The sequence below is a fragment of the Idiotropiscis lumnitzeri genome, chromosome 4, assembly GCF_059441095.1.
Source record: "Idiotropiscis lumnitzeri isolate Australia: NSW breed Sydney's pygmy pipehorse chromosome 4, RoL_Ilum_1.0, whole genome shotgun sequence".
NCBI classification, from domain to species: Eukaryota; Metazoa; Chordata; class Actinopteri; order Syngnathiformes; family Syngnathidae; genus Idiotropiscis; species Idiotropiscis lumnitzeri.
The window spans coordinates 10,001-35,000 of record NC_142394.1 but is presented as its reverse complement, the minus strand read 5'-3'; the positions used below and the strand labels follow the sequence as shown (position 1 = coordinate 35,000).

Below are 25,000 nucleotides of genomic sequence, written 5' to 3'. Positions count from 1 at the left end.
GAGAACATGCAAACTCCACACAGGAAGGCTGGAGCCGGAATCGAACCGTGCACTTCTGAACTGTGAGGCGGATCTGCTAATCAGTTGGCTACGGAAAGACTACTTCTGAACACAGCTGTTTACTATCCACTCATCCGGCTCAACTCTTACGAACTGAATGGTATTAACTCAATAACCAGAGAGGATTCAGAGAAAAACGTCTGTTTGCTCACTTCGAACACACATTAGCAACATTCTTCAACAGAGCCCTCCCCCTCGCAACATCTCGCGGTACCTCAAAAACTCTCGCACCTGCGCTGTTAGAATAACATAATTTAACAATCTCCCCTTTTTTCTTTTTTGTGTTGCATTAACAAAAATATAGGTGTCCTATAGAACATACAGTTAAACAAAAATACAGTACAGTTCAAATTCAGTAGTAGAGAAACATTTACAGTTTAAGTTTGTAAACACCTTCGCTGAGAGCTCTCAAGAGGCCAAGTGCAGATGCCCCTGTTTTGGTTAAGCAGTTAGCAAGTTGTTCTCTGGTAGCTGACCAGATAATTTGCTCAATGGTCCCAGAATGCATTAGCTCTTTCATATTGCAGATTTCAAGACGCAGTCTTTTCTCTGTAACAGACTTGGTGGATTTGACTGCATCCAGTAGAGAATGATTGTCTGTTACACATACAATGGGTATGCTACTGCATGAACAGTCACCAGTTGTGATTTCTGAGTGCAGTGTTGCAAGAAAAACGGCACTGTCAATCCCATCTGCAAGAGCTAACGTTTCCCCTGCCAAACTACTCCTCACAACCCTTCTGATACGTTTTGACTGCCATGATATAGGTGAGAACTTTCCATTTTCACCCATGAGCATGATAAAATGCCCACCCTGCGTACCACCATCAGAGAGGTTTCCCATGGAGGAATCGCTGAACACTATAAGTTTTAGGGAGCTGTTTTCACCCAGGTGCTGAAATCGCAACTTGACACTCTGATTTAAGTTTCCTAATGAGCTCGTTTGCACCATGTAGAGCAGGGGTCTCAAACTCGCGGCCCGCGGGCCAATTGCAGCCCGCGGGATGATAGTTTGCGGCACCCGCCTTATTATGAAAGTTTAATGTTCGTGCGGCCCGCGAATTTGATATGATATTACAGTGTAATTAAAGCTTTATAACTACAGAAGTAGGCCTACTCATCCCAGAACTATGGTTTATGCTTAGGATCTCTGCTATTTGACAAGATTTTGATTTGATTGACAGGAGACCCATGCGCGAACAGGATGTGTAGTCTGACGGAGCTTTGCATCAGCACTAGCACAGACGGGACTAATTATAAAATGTAGGATTATCACAGTGGATAAAATTGAACCGCGGATTATTGTTGGGCACATCTTCAGCTGTAAAACGAGGGTAGGATTGTAATTTTTAGTAGGGGTTTGATTGATGAATGTTCCACTCATGTTCAGGACAATTCATGTTCAGAAGAAGATTAAAGAACTGTTAATACAGACATTTGACTCATTATTATTATTATTATTATTATTATTATTATTTATTACTGATTAATTTTCTTATTAATTCCTTATTTATTTTCTTATTAATTCCTTATTTATTTTTAAATCTTATTTTGTGTTAATAAAAAAAAAATAAAGACATTTGAGAAGATTAGATTTTTTAAATTTTTTTCTTGCGGAAAACCTGATGCGGCCCAGCCTCACCCAGAGTCTGCCTCTAGTGGCCCCCAGGTGAATTTAGTTTGAGACCCCTGATGTAGAGTTTGAACCGTGGCATGTTTGGTGTTAGATGCCAAGATAGAAACATCACACATTATTTCTGGTCTACTCTGCCTCGCTACCAACAATATTTGTCCTATCTTTGATTTGAGTATGTCAACTTCATTGTCAGTCAGTGGTGCTTCACGTTGTGTTGCTCTGGTGGGGTCAATGGTGATACTTTGCAGATTTTTAATGTAAATATTTAGTTGTACCTGTATCTCATCCTGCACAGAATGTATTTCCATTCCTATGTAGCTGAAGTTGCTGTTCTCCTCCCTACCAACCTGGAAGGCAGTTTTTAACTGAGGAATGACTTTTGAGGAAAATGCATTTGTGCCCCCCCCAAATAAAGTCATCGACATGGGATGCAAGGATTCCTGTCACCTGACCACACTGATCTAACCAGTAAAACACAGCTGGATCTACTTTTGATACAGTGGCTCCTAAATGTCGCATGGTGTCTCTGACTCTATTATACCAGTACAAAGAAGCATCTGTCAGACCATAAACACACTTATTTAACTTCCACACAGTTCCTTTGTTCTGTGCCTCCTGAGGAGGACGGATGTAAATGTTCCTTGTTAGTGTCTTGCCTTGTAAAAAGGCGGATTTAATGTCCATTGAATTCAGCTGCCACTTGTTTTGACATATGACGGCCATGATCATCTTCAAAGACTCTGTGGCACATGTCGGTGAATCTTTGGGAAGGTCCTTGCTATTTATCTCCTTGAAACCTCTTGCTACTAGGCGGGCCTTGGGTACAACACCAGCAGCATTTTCTTTAAGTGTGCACACCCACCTTGTTGAGATGCATTTCTGACCATCATCTGTAATTTCATCAAATACATTGTTTCTCTTCCAATTTAAGATTTCCTCGTGGGTAGCTGCAAGAAAAATGTCCTCCTGCACTACTAACACATCCTCGTTGTTTGCACATGCTTCTGCCTGCTCTGATGGAAATACATGTACACCATCTATTGCTCCAAGATTTACTGATCCTGTTGTGCCAGCATCTTCTGCAGGCTGGCTGAACTGCAAGTTGTACCAGTCTTTGTGTTTTCCAGTAGCTTTTCCAGCTCGGCTGAGGACAGTTCCTGTGTAACTTTGTTCACTTTGTTTGTCTTTATAGGTGACCACTTGGCCAGTCTTGAGCTTAGGTCCTTCATAAGTAGTCTTTTGCGGCACCTGAGATCGATCAAAGCTCCTTCCTGCATTCAGCTCTGATTCATGTGGGAGTTCTTCATTACCATCAGCACTTTGAGGTCCATTGTTCATGTGTGTCACTTTCTCATTGTCGCTTTCAAATTCGCTGAGATCTGCTGCTGCCGTCGCTGGTAAATTTACAATAGTGTCCATTTCTTGTTCTATGTCTATGTCCACCACCTCTTTAGTTGAGGGATCGTCTACTTTTCTCAGTCTGGTGTGATGCACTCGCACATATGCTCCACCGTGTCTTACAAATACAACAGCATCATCTTGGCTTATCACGACCCCTGGTCTTTTCCACTCATTGCAGTCCACCCTCTTATAGTAGACTTTGTCTCCCGTGTCATACTTGTCATCGACGGGCCGTAGTTGTTTGCGAGGGCTCTTTTGATTCTCTCTGAGCATTCTGACTCTGTAAATGCTTTTCTCATTGCATGTAGAGTTGTGATGTGCTGAGCTACCCAGGCTCTCACATTTGTTTCCAGGGCTGGGGGCTTATCAATGAGCACTGAGGGCAAATTTGGATTCTGGCCAAATACTAGTTGATAAGGGCTATACCCGTGTACGTTGTGCATGGAGTTCTTCGCCATTAGTGCCCAATCAAGTGCAGTCTTCCAATCACAGTTGTTGTCTTTTTTAACTTTCAGCAACATCTCAGTGAGAGTTCGATTATGCCTTTCCAAAAGGCCATTACTCCATGGACTGTAGGCTGCAGTAGTTTTGATCTCAATATTACATTTTTCCGCCATATCTTTTATTTCCTCATTATTGAATTCACCTCCATTGTCACTGAACAGCCTGCGCGGCGGGCCATGGACACTGATCCAACATTGAATAAACTGTCTCACAATCTCTTTTGGTTTCTTTGTGGTGACGATGCCCCCTGCACTGAAGCGAGTGAAGTGATCAATAGCATGTAGATACCACACATTTGGCTCAAGTTCATGCAGGTCAACAGCTACAGTTTCATTATAAGTTGAAGCCATGGGAAGTCCTACAACAGGTTTGTGCTTTGGTCGGCTGTACCTTCTGCATGTTTCACAGTCCTTGACAACATTCTGGAGAATTACCTTGCTTTCTTTGTCTATAGTGCCCGAGCAAGCCAGTAACTTCAGCAACCTTTCTTCTGAGGCATGTCCAAACTGTCTGTGCAATTTCAGAAGTATCTTCTCCTTTTCTTTCACACTCATGTAATTTTTAAAGATGAGAACCTCATCTTTGCCCATTGTCTGAGGCTCACTTGCTTTCTCTTTATCATGACCATCATCTCTTAAGTTTACACAATAGTGCCCTGAAGATGTTAACTCAAGTTTAACTGGCATTTTAAACATTGTTGCTTTGTCGTGCGCAACGTCCAATACAGCTCTTGCTCTCTTCAGTGAGGCCTTGCTCAAAAGCATTGGTATATTTGCTGGAACAACTTCAGTTTCTATTTTGCATCTGGTCTGCCCTATCTTTGCTGGAAGGGTCACTTTTCTTGTGGAGTGAACTACTTTGCCATCACCAAATCTAAATGGCCTTGTGCTGACTTCACCCACCATTTTGTCGAGTTCACTCTGTGCCAGTCCATTGGTGTAATCTTCAAGCCATTTCTCACCACACACTGTTCTTGTGCAGGCTGTGTCGATCACTGCTGATCCTAGCGCTTCCACCATGAAGATTTCAGCATGTGACAACGTTTCATTGGAAAGCAGAGTGATATTGCATTCTTCAATATCTTCCTTTTGTCCTTCATCTTTTGTCAATTTGACACTTTCTCCTCTGTGTGGACAGTCCTTTGCCCAGTGAAATGTACTCTGACAGACTGCACATCTCGTTCTTCTGCCACGTTTGTCAATGGGATTAGTACCTTGCGCGGCGACTTGAGGTTTGCTTTCACTTTTAAATGAATATCTCGTGAAATAGGCACATTCACTGTCTGTCCTCATTTGCTGTTTGCTGGCGCCCTCTTGTGTCAAAGTGACGTCTCCAAAAATTCTTTTCAAAGCAGATTTCATGTTGCCGAAGGAAACAATTGGGCAAGCTGTCAGCGCTAACTGTTTATCTTTTACGTTGAGACCAGCAGTATCTAGAAGTTTGAAGGCTAGGACGGCATCCGGGAGCTCCATTTTAAACGAACGTACCTTGTTGTACCTTCGCTCCAATTCGACGATGTAGTCCACCATGGACACACTGCTTTCTCTTGAAATGCCATCGAACTCCGTATACGCTTCGTACTGTCGATCCTTTTCTTCTCTTAAAAAGACCGAATCCAACTTTGTCAAGAGTGTAGCCATACCAGTGTCGGAATTCAAGCCATCGGCGGCAATTTCCAGCGCACTTTCCCTCGCTCTTCCAGTTAGCGACAAGGTAACGGCTAGCGCTTGTTTCTTTTCCTCGAGGTCGGTGACTCTTCTCCATATCTCAATTTCATTTTTCCATGTTTCATAGGACGTCTTCTCGCCAAATGGCGGTGGAATCTTGTAATTGCCAGCAGCAGCCATCCTCTGCTACCAATATTAACTCAATAACCAGAGAGGATTCAGAGAAAAACGTCTGTTTACTCACTTCGAACACACATTAGCAACATTCTTCAACAGAGCCCTCCCTCTCGCAACATCTCGCGGTACCTCAAAAACTCTCGCACCTGCGCTGTTAGAATAACATAATTTAACCAATGGCACATTTTAAAAACGTTATGAGTTTCCGACTAAAACGTTGTTCAAAAGTGCTGTTCCTTTATTAAAGTGGACGAGACTGGCGAGTAGAACAGGGGAATACTGTATTAAATGGAGCGATCCTAAAATGTTTTTGGTCTTAAAGGAAATAATCAACGCTCACGGCTACTTTGTGATCGTTGGAAGTTTTGAACAAGATTTCACGGCCATAAGGCGCACATTAAAAGGTGCAGACTCAGTTAGAGGTACCAGGTCTGGATTCAACACACACACAAGGCGCACCATATTATTGGGCGCAGGCATGTTACAACTTACTTTGGTACTCATGAGTCACTGAGTGAGTCCCGCAACTTTAATAAACATAAGCGGACGCAGAAGCTCACAGCTGCTTGATCACACACAATGCCGATGTAGGCAAGTCACTCGCCACCACACTATGTATGGTCACGGTGTTACATCAAACCCAAAACTATCACCCAACATCTACTGTGCAGCATACTAGCAAACACTAGACCAGGTATGTCCAAACCTTTTCCAAAGGGGGCCGGATTTGATGTTGTAAAATGTGGGGGGGCCGACCTCGGCTGACATTCACTACATAAACAACAATATATATATTAAATATATTCAAACACATTTTAGCAAGCGATTCTGTGTTTCACATTTGCCGTTTTATTTTCATTTAACCCATCAAACATGTATTTTGGTTCATTTGAAACATGAACATCACAAGCAATTGAATATTTGCTTAACTTTATTTTCTTAAACAGAAGTAATTATACTCTTGAGTGCAAATAATATTTGAACATGAATTATATCATCATGGGAGTTCAATGTTCACAGAATATTTGAATTACAGAAATGATTATCCACAAGTGCAGGACTAATTTGATATATATGACATATCATCAAATATAAATGTTGGTTGAACATTTTATTCTGGAATGAAAACCGACAACTTGTCTGAATTTGTGACTGAACAAAACAAAATTAAGTCAGAGAGTTATTTAAATTACAAATGACTTGCCTGCATTAATGCGACGGGTGATACTGAGATCTGGACTGCAGCACAAAGGCCAGGTCTGGCTCAAAGGTATTGATGCGCAAGATGTCTCACAGGTGAGAGTCTGTGAGCTGTGTCCTCACACGACTCTGATTTAAGTTCGTAACCGAGAATGTCTTTTCACACAAATACGACGACAGAAACAAGCTCAGCATTTTCTTAGCAAACTCTCGAATCTCTCGAAACCTGCCTTTATCCAGCTGTCGATAAAAGTTGTCGTGAGAAAGTTGCTGGTGCCGACTGGGGCTCTCGGCGTCACACTGCAGCTCAATGAGCTTCAGCTGTAAATGGGCTTGAACATTGTGTGTGTCCACAAAGAAAGGTGATGAAAAAAGAGAGATATCCTTCTCAATAGCTGCAAAATCCCGAAAGCGTCGTGTGAACTCTTCAGCCAAAGATTTCATATCTAATGCGTACTTTGTTTGCGCACTGATATTGCTCTCAGTCAACTTTCCTTTTTTTGTTTATTGTCGCCATTTTAGAAATTGGGGGTAAAGGTCACCCAAGGTGATGTCGCGTAGTGATACTGCCTCTAGTGGGTAAATTAGGAACAGCAATTAGGAAGAGAGCGAACTAAGTATTGTATATGTGCGGGCCAGAATGTAATTTTATTACAGAGGCTGCGGGCCAGATGAAGTTTGACCCCGAAGCCACATTTGGCCCCCGGGCCGGTCTTTGGACATGTCTGCACTAGACCAACCAAAACAAGGGACAAAGAAATAAAATTCACACTAAAACATGTATCTCTCTTGCCATTCATATCCCAAGTGCTGCAAAACATTCTGGGAGTGGTTCAGCCTCAGCCTATCAAATGAATGGTTAGAGAGAGGTCGTGAGTGATGTGCTTTGGGCAGCGTCTGTTGTGTGAAGGTTAATGTAACCTATTACAGTTGATGTTGATGTTGCAGCCAATCAGATGGCTGGTTAGAGAGATGTTGTCTGTGGTGTGCTTTGGGCAGCATCTGTTGAGTAAATGTTAAGGTAACCTATAGGAATGCACGATTTTTGAAAAAAAAGAAAAAAAAACTACCATATTTTCGCAACCATAAGGCACACTTTAAACTCCCAAATTTCCCCCAAAACAAACGAGGCACCTTGTCATGCGACGCGCCTATTGTATAGACTGAGCAACTCTCTCTCCCATTGAGCCTGACCCCTTTGGGGCGTTGCAGACCGCATGAGAGCACACCCTGCTGGCCAAAGTCTGAGACAGCTATGCTTCGAATTGAGTGTGACAAATATATGAATACGTTGTTTCGGTGATGGTTCAGGAGAAAACTGGACAAAAGGGCAGCTGTCCACAATGTCGTAGTCTGTCTTATCATTCATGTTATTGCAAGCAAGAGATATCGCAGGTTTAGACAACAGACTGCAAAAACAAAACAAAACAAAAAAAAACACACTGCCCAAGGCACACCGCTCACATCTTTCTAACCAGCCATCTGATTGGCTGAGGCTGATAAGCTCCCAGAATCCCTCAGTCTGATAAACTCCCAGAATGCCTCAGTACTGTTTTTGTGTTATTTTTATTTCTTTTGGTGTTATGAATGGCATGAGAGATGCATGTTTCGTGTTAATTTTATTTCTTTGTTTCATTGTTTGCTTGTATGCTGTTCAGAGATATTTATGGTTTTGATTTGAAACCATGACTCTAAGGCGTGTGGTGACCAATGACATCCCTCCCATGACGTTGTCAATCAGATGTGTTGCCTTGACATCTCTGATTGGTCTGAGCTGAAGTCTTGCTCCTAACAGCTATCAGTGTGAGTGCTAGCATGCGTGAGCTAGCAAGCGCGAGCTAGCATACGCCAGCTAGCATGCTAACATGCGCCTCGTAGTGTGGCGCGCCCAGTCATTAGCAGTGGCATTCGCGTAAAGAATAAAGTTTGCATTGGAAAACTATCGCATAAGCATTCATCACCTTCACCGTAAGGCCAGCGAGAAGGCCTTACTGTCATCAACCCGAAATCTGATTGGCTATTGCAACTGTCTATCAACTGTAAACACCTCTCACACACACACAGAATAGACGCCCGCACGATTGTTTCTGAAGGCCTCGGACGAATAGTGCGTGCCACTGGTATTAAGAAATCTGCCTAGCAACACGCGCCAGCTGAATTCTGATTGGATAAAAACTCTAACCTAAAAATTCAACACTAGGAGATAATATGACATCAATGTGAAGAATGTGATCGTGATTTCTTGATTATATTAGGCCAGCAGTGAAGGCCTTGATGGCCCGCCACTGATAAAAACAACACATTGTGGTTCAGGGTATGGTGAAATTATAAAATACTAAAGTTGCATAAGCAGAATAATAAAACAGAATGGACAATAACGTGTATTGTTTATTTGTTTTGGCAGCACCATTAATCTCAAACAAGACAATGCAAACCATAAATAACTTGATGTAAACAATCTTCGACTATGAAGTGTAAACTTTTAAAGCGGTCAACGTTGCACACTGTTTTGCACTTATAAACCTTTAACACTTATAAATAAAAATGCTCAAGCCAAAACGCTATTCTCGTGTATAAACAGTATAAAACTTTGAAGTCTAAATATTGCACACTTTTGGAAAAGAATAGCTGCCTTTACACAGTAGCTGAACTAGATCAAGTACTAATATGGCAATGATAATTCTTCTCTTATAGGCTTTTTAAAAAGTCGTTACTTAAACAATCATGAATTGCATACGGTTTAGGAACAGGAGCAAAAGAAAAATGCTCCTCCAAGATTATAGAAATCAGAATATAAAGTGTAAAAAGTAGTGCAATATGTAATAGTGTAAAGCAGCGTTTCCATCATTGCTGGTTTCAGACATGCATTGTTACAAGTTACGAAGTTACCATTAATGCTGAAAAGACGCTCTGAGCGCCAATACTTATGCGATATAAAGAACTTTATATTTATACTTTTGGATGAAAATGGGGATCGCTCAACACACAGATAACAATAAGTAAAATCACGGTAACTGGAGGGATTCTAAACTGCTAAAGCAGGTACAACAAGCGGGTCCTAAAAATGTCTGAGAGTTTCCGGTGAGCAGCGGCAGCCAAACGTGCCAGTGTCCACTCAACCGGAAGTCAAGCCTCTCTCTTGAAAAAAGAGAGTCCTTGACCACCTTATATAAAGTACAAAGCTTACTTGGACAACGGAAACCCCACTGTCTTGCGATTAGATAAATGCACTAGGTCAAACATTAATGTCGATTAGATTTTGATTTATCGTGCAGCCCTAGTAACCTATTACAGTTAATGTTGATGTCGCAGTCAATCAGATGGCTGGTTGGAGAGATGTCATGAGTGGTGTGGGAATGCAAGTTGAAGATCTGCAATGTAAAGTAGAGAAGCAAATCACCCTCTCTCTCATTTTTCAAGGTAACAGCATCTTTCTATGAAAAATCACCATAACTGGCAGTTTCTGTTCATTACCATGGCAACTGTTGGAGTTGAGTCACCGTGGAAATGAGAAGTAGTTAGTAAATCAACCTTTAAAAGCCAAACTTACTCCAATGCGTGTTTGTTTTTTTGTACTCAAGAAGAAAAGGGTCAAATAAAGACTCAACAACTGATTTGAGTTCCTATATTTAGTTTCGTTGTATTTAGTTTCTGGAGTTCAGGAAATAGTACAAAGACAGAAATCTGGGTGGCTTTTTCTTAATCTCACGAGAAACTGCACTCGGGCGAGCACAGTCAAAAAATGCGCACCATCTTTCAGCTCAGCTTCAGTTTTTATAGGAGTTTTTTTATGTCAAGGGTAATGTAGATTGAAGCGGTCGTCCTCGCTCCCTCCCACGGCATGGGTCCACGTCCAAGGGAAGGTCCTCCCCAGGTTAGTCATCGTCTGGATAGTTGATACCCGTCTGGTCCCCAAGACTGGCACGCCAACGCTGGCCTTCTCCGGCGGGCAGTCTCTGTGTGTATGTGCAGGTGTACGTGCCTGTGTATGTGCGTGTGCTCCGATCTCCAATTGTTATGTCTTTCGGAATGTGTTTTTTGCGATAGCGTCTATGTGACACCTCCAGTGCCAAATTTGGTATGTTTGCATCTCTACAGCCAATGTGGAGAATGTGCTATGTCGTATTTGTCCATGAAGTGCTGTGAATGTGAGGGCAGCTCATGGAAATGCTATGTGTGCAAATTTGTTCTCACTACTGAGAATTTCAATAAAGTTTGCACATTTAAACTAAGTACTATAAATTTAGCTTATGAGAATAATATAATAAATCAGTAAACATCAGGACTACAATCCCAGTCATTCTTGTGACCAGTTGTTAAGGATGTTTCTATCAAAACAAGCCTGAACAAATGAATCAACCAGCCAAGATTGTCTTTTGTCACGCGCGGAGCAGCCCTCTGCAGTCAGAGGAGAAGCTGGAGCTTCCTGCTCCCCACATGGTTTTTATTTGCATCCTAGCATAAGCAATTTGAATATGCAATTCATACAGAATGGAAAACTTGACATTTGACTCCATCCCACTTGCCCACCCTCTTCCTGCCTATTCTAACGGTTTCAGCTTACAAGACACCTTTTGTTCATACTTCTGCTTATTCTAACAGCAAAAGGGAGCATGTTCACTCTGAACTTCATTTGACCTGTGCAGTGTATTTTCACAAGGCTTAACATGTACAACTTATTTTATGGCCATGACGATATTGTTGCTTTAGAAATACCAAGCCTTGTGTTGGACCTCCCTAAATGCATAAGTGACGGCCTTAAGAGGCCTCGGGCCCCAACATTATCTACGAAGGGTTAAAGAAGTCATCAACACCCCAAGGGAGGTGTTTACAGAAAAGGGTTCTGGCGTTGGGGAGTCACATTCGCGAGGAGGCCGTACCGGGCACCCATAGTTCAATTAGAGGCCAGAAAGATACGAATGCATGTGCAACAAAGGGGGCCTGTAAGATTAGTTATAGTTTGAAACTTGATAAGATGACAAACTAAACAACAAAACTAACAGATGAACATACAAACTTAAATTTCTTTAACACCAGTGCTTCTAGTTTCATTTGATAAATGCTTCTTGTTTCATCAATGTTTAAAATATCCAGTAAATATGAACCTGCTAACTTTAATAATCGACATTCTGTCCCATATGTGTTTAAAATAATGCCAGTAATCGTAATACAATCCTTCACACCCAAGCACAACAGTAAATGATGACTTTCAACCGGGATGTCGAAAGTGAGCGACCCGTCGTCTACTTTCGTGATGTGGTTGAGCTGGATGTGTTTGTCTACAATCTTTTTACTACAGTACAACAGGAAGATGGCCATTTTTTCTTGGTAATCCGCCGGAAGTTGCAGTTACAAGTTGGATAGACGGCACCATTTCTTAATAAAACGAAATCACCAAGACGCACCTCCTTGATTTTCATTTCTTTTTCAAGCATTATTGCCCTCTGTCAAATAGTGACTGTAGATATGCTTCTTCCGGCTGTTTGATCATTAATCCATTGCTCCAATTGGTTTTCCAAGTAGGGCCACCTCGCCTTGTTTCCACGGAAGCTCAGTTTTGTTTTGGCAAGGCTATATCTTAGTTGACATACTTTTACCAACTGTGTATTATTCTCAGTGTTTTTTTTTTTTTATTATTTTTTTTAAAAAAATTATTAAAAAAGGAAAACAAGCTCCTCTTCATGCTTCGTCCACTTGCGAACATTGCATTTGTCGATCTTGAATTCCCTCCGTGTAACTGATAGCTTGCAGTTTAAACTTTGCTTCGTAGGTATGTCTCTTCGGAGATGCCATTTTTCTGGGATCCTTAGCCAAAGCAAGGTTTTGCACAATGCTTTTCATATTGGCACCTACTGGGGGCGTGCCTTTCCATCGTCTTTCACGCCCAACCTTCACCCTTTAATGTCTGCATGCTGTCTTCAGTAAAGTCCGCCTTTCCTCTATATGAGCCGCGTGTCTGCATGAAATGCTCCCAGTCAGTCCAGCGGAGTGCTCATGAAAGTCACTCATTCACAGATTTTTGGAACTCTGTCCACACATATGGTGCTCTGCATCATAAGGCTTTTTGTGGAGAAAATGTAGGTGCGCCTTATGGTCAGGAAAATACTATAACTGTTTTTTCTTTTTTTTTTTTTTCCCTTTTTTTGTATTTTTTTTTTTTTTTTTTTTTTTTTTTAGGTGGGATGGACTTGGCAGAGTGCCTCCTGGAGGACCCGAAAATGTCTCAGAATAAGCAAGCTTGTGCAGGCCTATCAGACATAAAACTGCTCTTCACCTACTTGCAACTTTTTCAGGTTACAGACAAGGTACAAATAACAGTCACTACAGCTTGTACACACCCAGTTTGGTATTTCACGTATATGCACAGTATTTTTTTTTTATCTTTGTTGTTGCTCTAATTTTGATATTTTGTCATCTCCAGGTGGTATTTGATCTCAGTCTAGCTCGAGGTCTGGACTATTATACAGGAGTCATATATGAAGCACTGCTGTCTCAGGCAGGTGTTGAGTCCTCATCCACTGAAGTTCAAAATGGTTCCCCTGCTGATGAGTGTGTTAGTGTGGGCAGTGTTGCTGGAGGGGGTCGCTATGATGGGTTGGTTGGCATGTTTGACCCCAATGGTAAGAAGGTACCATGTGTGGGTGTCAGCATCGGCATTGAAAGAATCTTCTCCTTTATGGAGCAAAAAGCTGAGGTATGTATGCAGTAGGTTTTCTCTTCCTGCGCTGTAATTGTGTGTTTGTGCGTGTTCGTATGTGCGTTGTTAATGCTTTATCTTCTTAAATGTTAATCTTGTTGGCTTCAAGTCAGATTTAAAGTGACTGTCAAATTCATAGGAATGGTTTTCTTCAGGCATTAGCATTGAAGATACGCACAACGGAGGTGCAGGTGATGGTGGCATCTGCACAGAAGAACTTGATGGAGGAGAGGCTCAAACTTGTCACTGAACTTTGGAACGCTGGCATCAAGGTTAGGCTTTTCTGCTGTATTTCATCTGCAAGTGTTGTCAAGTTGAGCTGTTGTTACATCTCTAAACAACTCTGAATAGTTTTAAACATACGCAGCAAACAGACGATCATAACTACCCAGGGTCAGGACACGGGGAAAACTCACGCAGGCATGGAGAGAACATGCAAACTCCTCACAGGGAGGCCGGAGCCAGAATCGAACCATGAGCCTCTGAACTGTGAGGCGGATGTGCTAACCAGTCATCCATCATGTCGCCTTTGGAGGTCTAACAGTATGGTTAAAATCACACTTTGGTTTCTACAGTTGTTTTAAGTTCACGGCTCAGTTCCCATTCATACAGAAGGGAAATAATTGAATTTTCGTCCAAATGACGAAGACAAAATTTTAAATGCCTGCCAAATCCAACACTGGTTTGCAGTATGCTACCAATCGCATCATACAATACAATACAATACAACTTTATTGAGCGGATTTCACAACAGCTGGAGCTGTAACAAAGCGCTTTCAATCTGAAAGACACTCCAGCAATGTGGGAAAGAGTAATCTGGTCAGATGAAATGAAAATGGAACTTTTTGGCCTGAACACCTGGAAGTCTGGCTCAGACCATCCCTACTGTGAAACATGGAGAGGGGAACATAATGATATGGGGCTGTTTCTCTTCATCCTGTCCTGGTGAGCTTGCCCTTGTATAAGAAACTATGGATAGTGTGAAAAACATTGACATCCTGAAGAAGCACCTCATCAAGTCCGCAAAAAGCCTGAACCTTGAGAGGAGGTTCGCCTTTTAACAGGATAATGGTCCAAAACATACAGCTTGAGTGACACAAAAATGGCTCAGGAAGAAGAAAGTAAGGTTCTAGACTGGCCAAATCCAAGCCCGGAACTCAACCCAACAGAAAACCCGTGGCAGGATCTGAAGATTGCCGTCCACTGGATATCACCAAGGAACATGACTCAGCTGGTCCGGTATTGCAAAGCAGAGTGGCCGAAACTGTCCAAACAACATTGCACAATACTCACTGCTGGCTATGTAAGGCAATTGGAAGATGTTCGTGCTGCCAATTGAGCTGCAACCAAGTACTGACTATGATTTGATGACTTGGTGTGAATACTTTTGCAACAATGAAAAACAGACAATTTATCTAAAGTAAAGAACACTTGAACAAATTAACAAAATGATGGATTGTGATTCGTACTATTTCCTTTGATGTAAACACACTTTTACTTTGTCCTGTGCCGAGCAAATGAGTGTTGGTCATGGGTATGAATACTTTTGCAACACAGTGTGTGTGTGCGTGCGTGTGGGGGGGGGGGTGTGCGTGTGCATGTGCGCGTGGGTGTGTATAGCTGGATGGATAACTGGGATTGAATGAGTGGATTGTTAAAAGACAAAAAAATGTCATTAGGCAGTGAATTAGTTTTAATAGCATTTCATAAGTTCGCAAATAATTTCAAACATGGATGTATGCTGTAAATAAGAAAATAGTTTTCATTCTTTTTTTTCCCCTTTAAAATCAGCAGCGAGACACTTCAAATTCATCTGCTCATCAGAGGCTGAGTTGTACTCATGGGCTAGCTTGCGGGAAGCGCGATGCAGTTACACTTCCTGTCTGTCACCTGATATGACTAATATGAATAAAGTTTATACAGTCTCTTATTTATATTTGAAGTCGAACCAACAACTTCTCACCTAATATGTTCCTTGTGGGAACCTCAACAATTCTGTATGCCTTAAATTATGCCAAATGTTCCATACTCCAGAATCTTAATATTAACATGTTCTGTTAATTTCATGAACCCAATTCAGTGTATTACTGTACTAATAGGGATTTCTGTGTTTGTGTCTCTGTGCACATCTGAAGGCAGAGGTTATGTACAAGAGGAACCCCAAATTGCTCAGTCAGCTACAGTACTGTGAGGAATCAGGGATCCCCCTTGTGGCCATTCTTGGTGAACAGGAGCTGAAAGACGGTGTTGTCAAACTCAGAGTCGTGGCCACCAGAGAGGAGGTACAGTGTACAGTACATTCTGAAATTATTCAGAAGGTGTCAAGTTATTTCAAGATTCTTTGAGATAAATAAACAAAAACAACAAAAATCATCTTTCAGAGACGGGCAATGAAATAAAGATACTGTTGTTATTAATAAAGGGCCTTTTAAAGGGTAGCAGGTGTGATGACTCCTATTTAATGAGTTTAAATTTGATCCATTCATATTGAACCCAGCCACATCTGCAGTAAGAGTGTTATGTTAATTTTTAATTTTTACTTTCACACTGTAAAATATATTTTTTGTTAAATTGATTTGTAGAGGTTATAGGTCACATTAATAATGTAGAACATTTTCAAGTGATTTGTCCTGGTCTCATTTTACGGTGTCATATTTAAAAAAAAAAAAAAAAAAAAAAGTGGTTTATCCACTGCAGTTTCACATACCCTTGAAATAATACTCAATCGGAGGGTGCATATTTTGATTTTAAATAAACCTAACCTCATGTTAACAATCGCTTTAGACTTGGTCAAGCCATTCATGTGTTAACGTTTCCTCAATACTACACTGTATTAAACTTTTAACGAACTTATTCAGAATAATATAATCAGGTAATTACAACTACACATAACCAGTGATTTAATATCTCGGTTTTTCTGACTCTTTATGCAATAGTGTTATGACTATTATGGGACAATATTAAAGGTTTTGATTTAGCACTATTTTTGTGCTTTTATGTGCATTGACATGCAACTGCACTACATAAAACACGTTACAAATATTTTGGTTTAACTCATCTCCATAAGAGGGTCACTATATTAGCAGGTGCATTGCAGTTGTTGACCACTGGAAACTGTCATGAATAGAGATGTATTAACGATTCACTCCAGCTCCAATTTGATTAAATTTTCAGTTCTCGATTTTGATTAGATTTTTTTTTACAATGCTGCCATGCTTGTCTCTATGCAATCGTGTGGTGCTGCAACCATCCAGAAATACAATTCGCATTGGTGTTTGGTGCAAGCGTGGTAAATATTTAATGCATTTTTTCAAATGGAACCAAAACTATACTAATACTATGAAACTCCCTCTAAATAATAAAAGAAATACTTGTACACAGATTACACGTTACTTGATCACCAATCGATTTTTTATTTTAATTTTTTATTATTTTTTTTAAAAGTAGATTATTCATTTATTCACATGAATAAAATTCGAGAAACATACTGTGCACTCCTTTACCTTCTCGCCGTATCCTCTTAAAGTAATGGTCGATGGACATTGGCCTACTCAACATGCCAGCTGAGTAAAACAATTAGCTTGACCGTTGGCCTTGTTTTTTTCCAATTCACTTAGCATTTCATGTCATACGGTAGGGCTGGGCGATATGACCTAAAATCAATATCGCGATAAATTGGGCAATTTTACCTCGGTAGCGATAAATGCGCGATAAATTCCCCCTGTGGACCAAAATCAAAATAAATGCAGGAAATGCATATTAACTGCTTTTTTCGGGACAAGCACGACAGGAACAATTTCAACTAATGTTACTTCATCTGCAGCCGTGTCAGCCGCTTCAGGATTTGAATCGCCAGCTACGAACGCGTCTTCTGTTTACATTCTTCCACAGCGCATGAGTCACGTGACTACATGCGCTGTAGCCCATCTGAAAGAGGCATGAACATCGCCGCAGACAGAAAATACTTTTTTCTTTTTCTTTTTTAGACACAGAATTTACCGACAAGGGCAAAATTATGTCGGTCACTGTAATACATTTCGGTAACGGTAAATTTTCGGTTTATCGCCCAGCCCTATCATACGATATATCAAATAATTCAGTTTTTTATATATGGCTTGTTATAATTTCAGCTCACTGGAATTTTGCTGCGCTCCCTGCAGAAAAAGACATTCATGAGATAGCTTCGAGTGTTAAAAATCTGCGCCCCTGAAACAACTTGATTGCGAGTCACCTGACAAGCATATCTGGAAAAGAGGCGCTACCTGTGTCCTCCCCGGCGAGGCGCTGGCCTCCTCGGCTGGAGCGCTGGCCTCCTCTGCTGGAGCGCTTTGTATTTGTTTCGTGGGAGTTGCGTGGAGCATATATGATATATACATCCATGGTAGCAGCTGCCTTTAATATATAATCTATAATAAGATATTATCCAGATGCCTGTAGTTTGTGGTAAGCTTCAAGCCATATCTCACTGAGCGGTATAGGTTTGTGAGTGTGTGTACAATGTTACGTCCAATGTTGATTTTGGTTTTTTTTTCTCAGGGTTCGTTCAAGGTCGCAAATACGTTCACAAACAGTGTTTCTAGTGGCAACAACATTTTTAACATGTTCAAAATTTCCTGGCAACCGTTGGCAATCTTGAACGAACTCTGACAAAAAAAATCAACATTTGGGCCATGCACAACACTCACTAACCCTCGGCGCTCAGTGAGATACGGCCTATGAATAACATGGTACTTTAAGAATTGGAGGACTGGGTATATGTTACAATGCGGTTGAGCGGCCATGGGCTTGTACTTTGTAATGTAGGAAAGGTGTTTACTATCTAAAACCGATGAGCTATTTTTGTTGAACTTGTTTCCAACAGGTTGATATTTCAAGAACCGGTCTTGTCGATGAGATCAAGAGGAGGACGTCTGAGGCCTAGTTAAGCCACAAATGCATCTCCTCGTTGGTTCACGGCTGCACGCTGACATGGCAGGAACTTGTGGAGAGTTCTGCGTCTCGCCTTCAAGAAACAAATATCTTGTGTGAACATATCTTCAGTAACATTTCTTGAGACTGTCTATTGTGTTGTGAATCTGTCCATAAAGTTCACTGTCACCACATTATGTTGCAGTTTCCATTTCACTCAAATGCATTAATTTGCTTTCTCTGTTGACATGAACCTGAGAAGAAAATTGCTTTTGTTTGAGATAACTGAAAAATAAACAGAAAATTGGTACACTTATTCCATTAAATTCTGGACTAACTGCGTACTTCAATTATTCAATTCTTGACAAAAATTACATACTACTCAGTGTCAGAATAAAGCATACATTTTCCCTGATTACTCATCTAATTTTATTGTTGCCAAGCACCCATGTTAATGAAGAATGCTTCAAAGATTACAATGTTCATTTATTTAATGAAGCATGAAGTCCCAAGAGACTCACTTTCTAGTTGCAGTCAAGAAATTATGTACACCTAAACAAGACTATTTTGGTGACACTTTATAATTAGTACACACTAATAAGTATTAACTAAGCATTTGTAAATACTGAATTCATCATTTATAAAGCATGTCCGACTTGATCATTTGCATACAGTTTGTAAATACAACAACAAATGTTTTACTCATTAAGAATATTAGTAAAGCATTGGTACTTACTGAGTTTAATTATTTATAAAAAAAAAAAAATTCACATGAATAATCACTAGTATGTAGCTAAAGTTACGATTGATTTACTCATTAATAAGTTCATCCATCGCATGCTTTATATTCGCATTTTCATACTTCATAATTGGCAGATTCCACAAGACTAGACTATGTATTGGATCTTTACCAATCAGTCCTTTAGGAATTGTAAGTTGTTTGTAAACTCATTTGGAAAGCGTATGCAAATGACTAACAAACTATTTAGATATGCATGCACTCATGTTTTATAATAACTTACACATTTCTTTTCCAATAAATGTGTTCTTAACACAGAGGTTCAATAATTTCGGTGGTTCCAAAGCACTTACCGTACCAAATTTCTTATCAGATAAAGGAAAGACACAACACGAAGAGATACACAACATATTTCTTTATGTATTTTTTATTTATTTTCATTCATAGGACATACCAACGAGGGGATCGCTACATACAAACTCACCAATACCAACTGTCGGGCACAAATAAAACAAAATCTTTAATGAAAAAATATAAATACGTTCAAATTAAAATAAATTGGCTGCAAATATTGCAGTCATTAATAAACATTTTTTGTGACCGATACAATAAATGTACTCAACACATAAAATAGTACATGAAATTTTATGACTGTGAAAACAAAGATTAAATGCATATGACTACTTTTATTATTTTTTAAATGTCTTGAATCAATCTCCCAAATGCACCATCACAGTGTTTCTTTGCGAGGTATTCATTCCACCCAATCACTGAAAGATGTTCAGAAAGCATACTGTCAGTGTGATTTCCCCTCAGTCTCCAGACCTGCTCCTTGTAGGATCTCCAGGCCCTCTCAAGATGCTGGTTATGGGCACCAGTTAGTGGATCTATATACCATTGGTGTGGTTGACAGTGTGATGGTTGTACCCAAATGCAGAGAGTATACGATAGGCACACCACTTATAAGTCCAAACCAAAAACACAAGCTTCACATGACGGACAATCATTTGATGTCTTCAAGATGTTCTTTCCACAAGTCGTAAAATGGGCTTTGCTCATCCTTGATGATGCCTCACACATCGCATCCCCAAGACCCACTTCTTTCTTTTACAGTCACAAGCCATCCTTCCTTTCCCATATGATGCAGAAACAAAACAAGCACAGATGTAAACAGATACATTCTATCAACAATAACGTGTGACTTTTTTTGACAAAATTCATAGTCACTTGTATAACTTACTCTTTTTGTGCCAAAAATGGCTCTCAATGATCACAATAAACTTGCTTCTTCCACCAATTATATTATATCTTTCAACAGCTGTGACACAGATCTCCCTTGTTTTTGTCATTTGAGTGAGAGTTGTTGAACTAGCTGCAATGGTGTCATCCAAGAAAATCTTGCAAATTAAATGAAAAACGAAATATTTACATCTATAAAATCATTGACAAAACATGTTATGCATTATTTAATATATTTTATCTAGTTACATAGAAAACAGCAATATTCTGAGTCTATGTGTTAATGTATGTTATTATTGTTATTATGCCCACCTGTACATGAACCGCATCCATTTACGGAGGGACACCTTTGAATGACTGAAGATTGACTTGTGTCTGACCGAGATTTGTTTTTCCTTTCCCATACGTTCTGCTTGTAGACAGGTCCTCTGAAACAATAACAGTAACATAAAAATGTTTTCCACTCCCTCAATCATTCATTCGCTCGCTCATACTCATACACGCACACGCACACTCACACACGCACGCACGTGTTTGGGTCGCAGTAATAAATATCGCAAAAACCTAGGTTTGGAAAAATTTGTGGTCATTTAAAAAATGTAAGTAGATTGTAGTTAGTTAAGATGTTTATTTAGATTTATGATTCTAAAATCGAAATAAAATATGGCTATTTCAAAATTAACACGATGGCCTCACATTGCAGAAGTTTTGGGATCAATTGTCCGGCCTTACTGTGTGGAGTTTGAATGTTCTCCCCGTGTCTGCATGGGTTTCCCCCGGGTACTCCGGTTTCCTCCCACACCCCAAAAACATGCATGGCAGGTTGATTGGACACTCTAAATTGCTCCTAGGTATGAGTTTGTCTTTGTGTGCCCTGAGATTGGCTGGCAACCAGTTCAGTGTCCCCCGCCTACTGCCCGAAGATAGCTGGGATAGGCTCCAGCACCCCTGCAACCCTTGTGAGGAGAAGCGGTAGCTAGTGGATGGATGGATATTTCAAAATGATTAAACTATACAGTACATCTATAGATGTTCATGCCATCATATTTTTTAGGGTAATTTTATTTGACTAATTCAAAATGTTTTATATGTTCAACTGTAGCCTAAGCAAGCTAATTACTCCTCTCAAGTTGATAGTTTTTCAAATGGTGACGCTATTAATATTTTTTGTTTAATTATTTATGGATAGTAAAATTTGGTGCAATATTTTCATCGTATCATTTATATTAGATTACACTTTTGTTTCGTAATCTGGTAGTTGCCAGAAATAATATATATAGTTGTATTCAGTAGGATTATTAGACCTCAAAGTGATTTTCCCAGACCAACACACTAATATAGTTGCAATTACAAATTAATTTAAATGTATGAATTAAAGTATATTGTTCTTACCAAGCATGTAGTTGGTCCACATTTTTAGTTTCATGTACTGATGACATATTCTGTATTTCACTTTTCTTTTTAGTTGTTTCTTCTTCCGAAGACACTTTGTGGTGACTTGCCTTGTTTGCAGATTATTTGCTATCGACTCTGACTCAACCTACACAAACATTGCCCATAATAATAAGGACACTTGAAGAATATGGTACTTTTTCAAGTTATAAAATTAATGTCAACAAGACGCAGGCATTAACTTGAAACAGTGTCGGGCTATGCATTTTACACATAGGCCTTCAAATTTAGAGATAGTCCGATTTGAGAAAATCCACCTCATATTACCATCATTTATGACACCACGGCTGGACAAATAAAATACAGAAACACACTTACTAAGTACTGAGTGAGTGTTGGATGACCTAGTGTCTCTTGAAAGTGTCTCTTGGTCTGTCTAGAAAATTGCTTTGCAAGTGTATCTGCACTTAAGACACGCTTTTCCCTCTTTCGGCCATTGTGATTTAAAAAAGCAAGAATATATTTTAGATTTGCGGCACAGTGGCCGACTGGTTAGCACGATGGCCTCACATTGCGGAGGTCGTGGGCTTGATCCCGGCTACGGCCTTCCTGTGTGGAGTTTGCATGTTCTCCCCATGCCTGCGTGGGTCCTCCGGTTTCCTCCCACACCCCAAAAACATGCAGGGCAGATTGATTGGACACTCTAAATTTCACCTAGGTGTGAGTGTGAGTGTGGATGGTTGTTCGTCTTCATGTGCCCTGCAATTGGCTGGCAACCAGTTCAGGGTGTTCCCCGCCTACTACCCGAAGGCAATTGGGATAGGCTCCAGCACCCCCGCGACGCTAGTGAGGAGAAGTGGTACATATAATGGATGGATGGATATTTTAGATTTTCAAACGGTCGCCAGTTACGACTTCCGAGTGTGTTGATTTTGCATAGCGCTGCCACCGCACGAGTGAATATCCAATCATAAAACGCGTTCATCACCTTCAGCGTAAGGCCAGCGAGGAGGCTCACTTTAACCAACTCGTGATTGGCTTTCGCAACTGTCTACAGAACACAGAACAGAAGCTCGCACGATTGTATCTGAATGGTGTGTGCTACTGGTATTGTGAAATCTGCCTGGCAACACAACCTAGCTGAATTGGATTGGGTAAAAACTCTCACCTAAAAATACAACCCTAGGATATAATATGAAATCAATGTGAAGAATATGATCATGATTACTTGATTATGTTAGGCCAGCAGAGAAGGCCCACCACTGATATGACCCATTTCAACATATTACAGAAGGATACATATGCAAGTAGGATGCAGAAACGGTCATGTGTTTGGGTATTGGATATTTTTTACAGTGTGCTTGCCAGCATGCGCGTATATAGTGTAGGTGAATTGACTGATTAACACGAATAACACTAAAAATCAGACATTCGTTTTTCTGTCTCAGCCATCTCAGTTTTCCAAAGGTTGCATCTTGTCTTGCACATCTCAGTGTTTGTCGGGAGGAAGTATTGGAAGTCAGCGGATGCGGACACGTTTGACTTTTTTTCAGTGAGGGCTGACTTTCTGACATGCGGGTTTCCGTTTAAAGTTACAGGGATTGTGCTTTTCTTCGCAGAGCGACTTGCAACTTCGTGAATGCATCGGCAGTGACGACAGGGTGAGCAAAATTTTGATTGTTAAACGTTAATCTGAAACTGCAACGCGCTGTTACATACGCAAACCAGTTCCTTAAACGAATGAATGTAGCAATACTGCAGGGGAAACTTAAGGCCAACATTTCCTTCAAATAACACGCATCCATTATCTGAATCTTTATCCTCACGAGTGTCATGAACACAAAAAGTGAAAGTCGAATATATCTGCAACTCGTGACTTGAAAATTACAGACCTGACAAACAAACATCCGCGACATGAGCTAATTTAATGTGAGCTACCCTTTCGAATGAATTCAAGATTTTCACGGCTTTTTACAGCAACCATTTTATTTGATTCGTTTTACTTATCCGACTCAGTATTTGTTCCTCAAATTGTGCCCATCTTTTAAAGTCTAATACTGTCAAGTAGCCTACGGTGGTACAAGAACCAGAAACTATTGCTTCCATTTAACATTTTGTTTGTTTAAGCATTGGCATTATATTAGGCCCTCCTGCTTGCTTTTATTTATTTTTAAATCTGATATGTGGTTTGCTTCGTGGGGTTAAATATTTGCAACTTATTTCAATCTATTTCTTTCTCAATAACATGTTGCAAGATTTAAAAAAAAGAAAGGAAAAAGAGGGAAGTCAACTCAGATTGTCGAACATGATGAAACGAGGTATCATGAAACCAGATGACATGCATTTTACCCGTACCTTCTTCTGTCTAGCTGTGGTCCCTCCGATTGTCATGGCTAGGTACTTGAGATTTTTCACCACAGTGGGAGATGAGCAGCCTGGCCAGTGGGAGGATGAAGAATTGCAAGCAGACAGTGATGAACTGGGTCCTGCCACTGGGCAGTACCCTGAAACCTTAACCTTCAGGGATTCCCTGAAAAGACTCTACAGCTCTGCACACTTTCAGGTACGTTTTTAAATAGCAGGTTCCTTAATGAAAATGTTAAATATCCATAAGGCTTCATTTACATATCAATTGGCAATTAAGATATGTATCAAGGCAGGATGAAGAGAGAAACAAATCAGATATCCTAATATTGGTGTAAGGCCTCTTCCAAATGTAGATACAACTCATTGATTATTTACCAATTCAACTGTATCATAAACACAGATTGATATAACCCCTATTGTGGGATTAATAAGAGTTATCTTAGCTTAACCAAACGTAAGCTTGATGTCATTGAAACACGCTGATCAGTAATGTGTACAAACCCCATCTGCTACAACAAAGATAAATATACTCATTTACAAAAATGATGTAAATCTAAATTACAGCTAAAGCATACATCAATATGGCATATCGGAAGTGCGTTGATCATTCAATAAACATTTAATTGGAATGAATGAATAAATCAAAGTGGGACACTTTGACCTGCAGATGAATGCCAGATACACTGAGACCCTGATTTACAAGTTTTTGTTATTTATTTATTGTTTATTTTGTGACCACGCACCTAAATTACATCACTTGTGTCTTATATTAATGAAGCCAAACATCAACCACTCACATACTGTGGTAAATTCCTGTGTTTATGTGCCTTTTAATCAGACCTTGACAAAATATGTCCCCAGTGTCCATATCCAAGTCATTCACAGTCTCTGACCTCAGAGTCGCCATGAAGTTAAAGTAAAACATAAAATAGGAAATGCTTTTATTTTATAAGCATGGGTGGATGCTTGGAAGACCTAGGACATTTCTGCAGTGTTGTCAACTTAGCGACAAC

The 25,000-nt window shown here is 40.2% G+C and overlaps 2 protein-coding genes and 1 long non-coding RNA gene across 6 annotated transcripts in view; 2 read left to right on the top strand and 1 right to left on the bottom strand.

Annotated features, from left to right (window-relative positions):
• Nucleotides 1-18,576, top strand: part of hars (histidyl-tRNA synthetase) — a 38,497-nt gene extending 19,921 nt beyond the window's left edge. For both annotated transcript variants that reach the window (XM_088293102.1, XM_088293101.1), the window contains 5 exons: nucleotides 12,823-12,950; nucleotides 13,067-13,339; nucleotides 13,498-13,614; nucleotides 15,478-15,624; nucleotides 18,204-18,576. In XM_088293102.1, the coding sequence (XP_088149228.1) occupies nucleotides 12,823-12,950; nucleotides 13,067-13,339; nucleotides 13,498-13,614; nucleotides 15,478-15,624; nucleotides 18,204-18,263 (725 nt within the window). In that variant the 3' untranslated portion in view covers nucleotides 18,264-18,576. The remainder of the gene's footprint in view (nucleotides 1-12,822; nucleotides 12,951-13,066; nucleotides 13,340-13,497; nucleotides 13,615-15,477; nucleotides 15,625-18,203) is intronic.
• Nucleotides 18,577-19,430: 854 nt separating this feature from the next.
• Nucleotides 19,431-25,000, bottom strand: part of LOC148337716 (uncharacterized) — a 7,892-nt gene continuing 2,322 nt past the window's right edge. Inside the window, exons 2-3 of one of the 2 annotated variants that reach the window (XR_015842809.1) lie at nucleotides 20,541-20,656; nucleotides 19,431-20,118 (exon numbers count right to left, since the gene is read on the bottom strand). This is a non-coding gene — a long non-coding RNA (uncharacterized LOC148337716). The remainder of the gene's footprint in view (nucleotides 20,119-20,540; nucleotides 20,657-25,000) is intronic. The other variant, XR_015842810.1, reaches the window with a different exon arrangement.
• LOC148337717 (voltage-gated hydrogen channel 1-like) overlaps nucleotides 22,905-25,000 on the top strand; it is a 3,875-nt gene continuing 1,779 nt past the window's right edge. The window contains exons 1-2 of one of the 2 annotated variants that reach the window (XM_088293107.1): nucleotides 22,905-23,281; nucleotides 23,990-24,183. In XM_088293107.1, the coding sequence (XP_088149233.1) occupies nucleotides 24,010-24,183 (174 nt within the window). In that variant the 5' untranslated portion in view covers nucleotides 22,905-23,281; nucleotides 23,990-24,009. Of the gene's footprint in view, nucleotides 23,282-23,958; nucleotides 24,184-25,000 lie in introns of those variants that run through there. The other variant, XM_088293106.1, reaches the window with a different exon arrangement.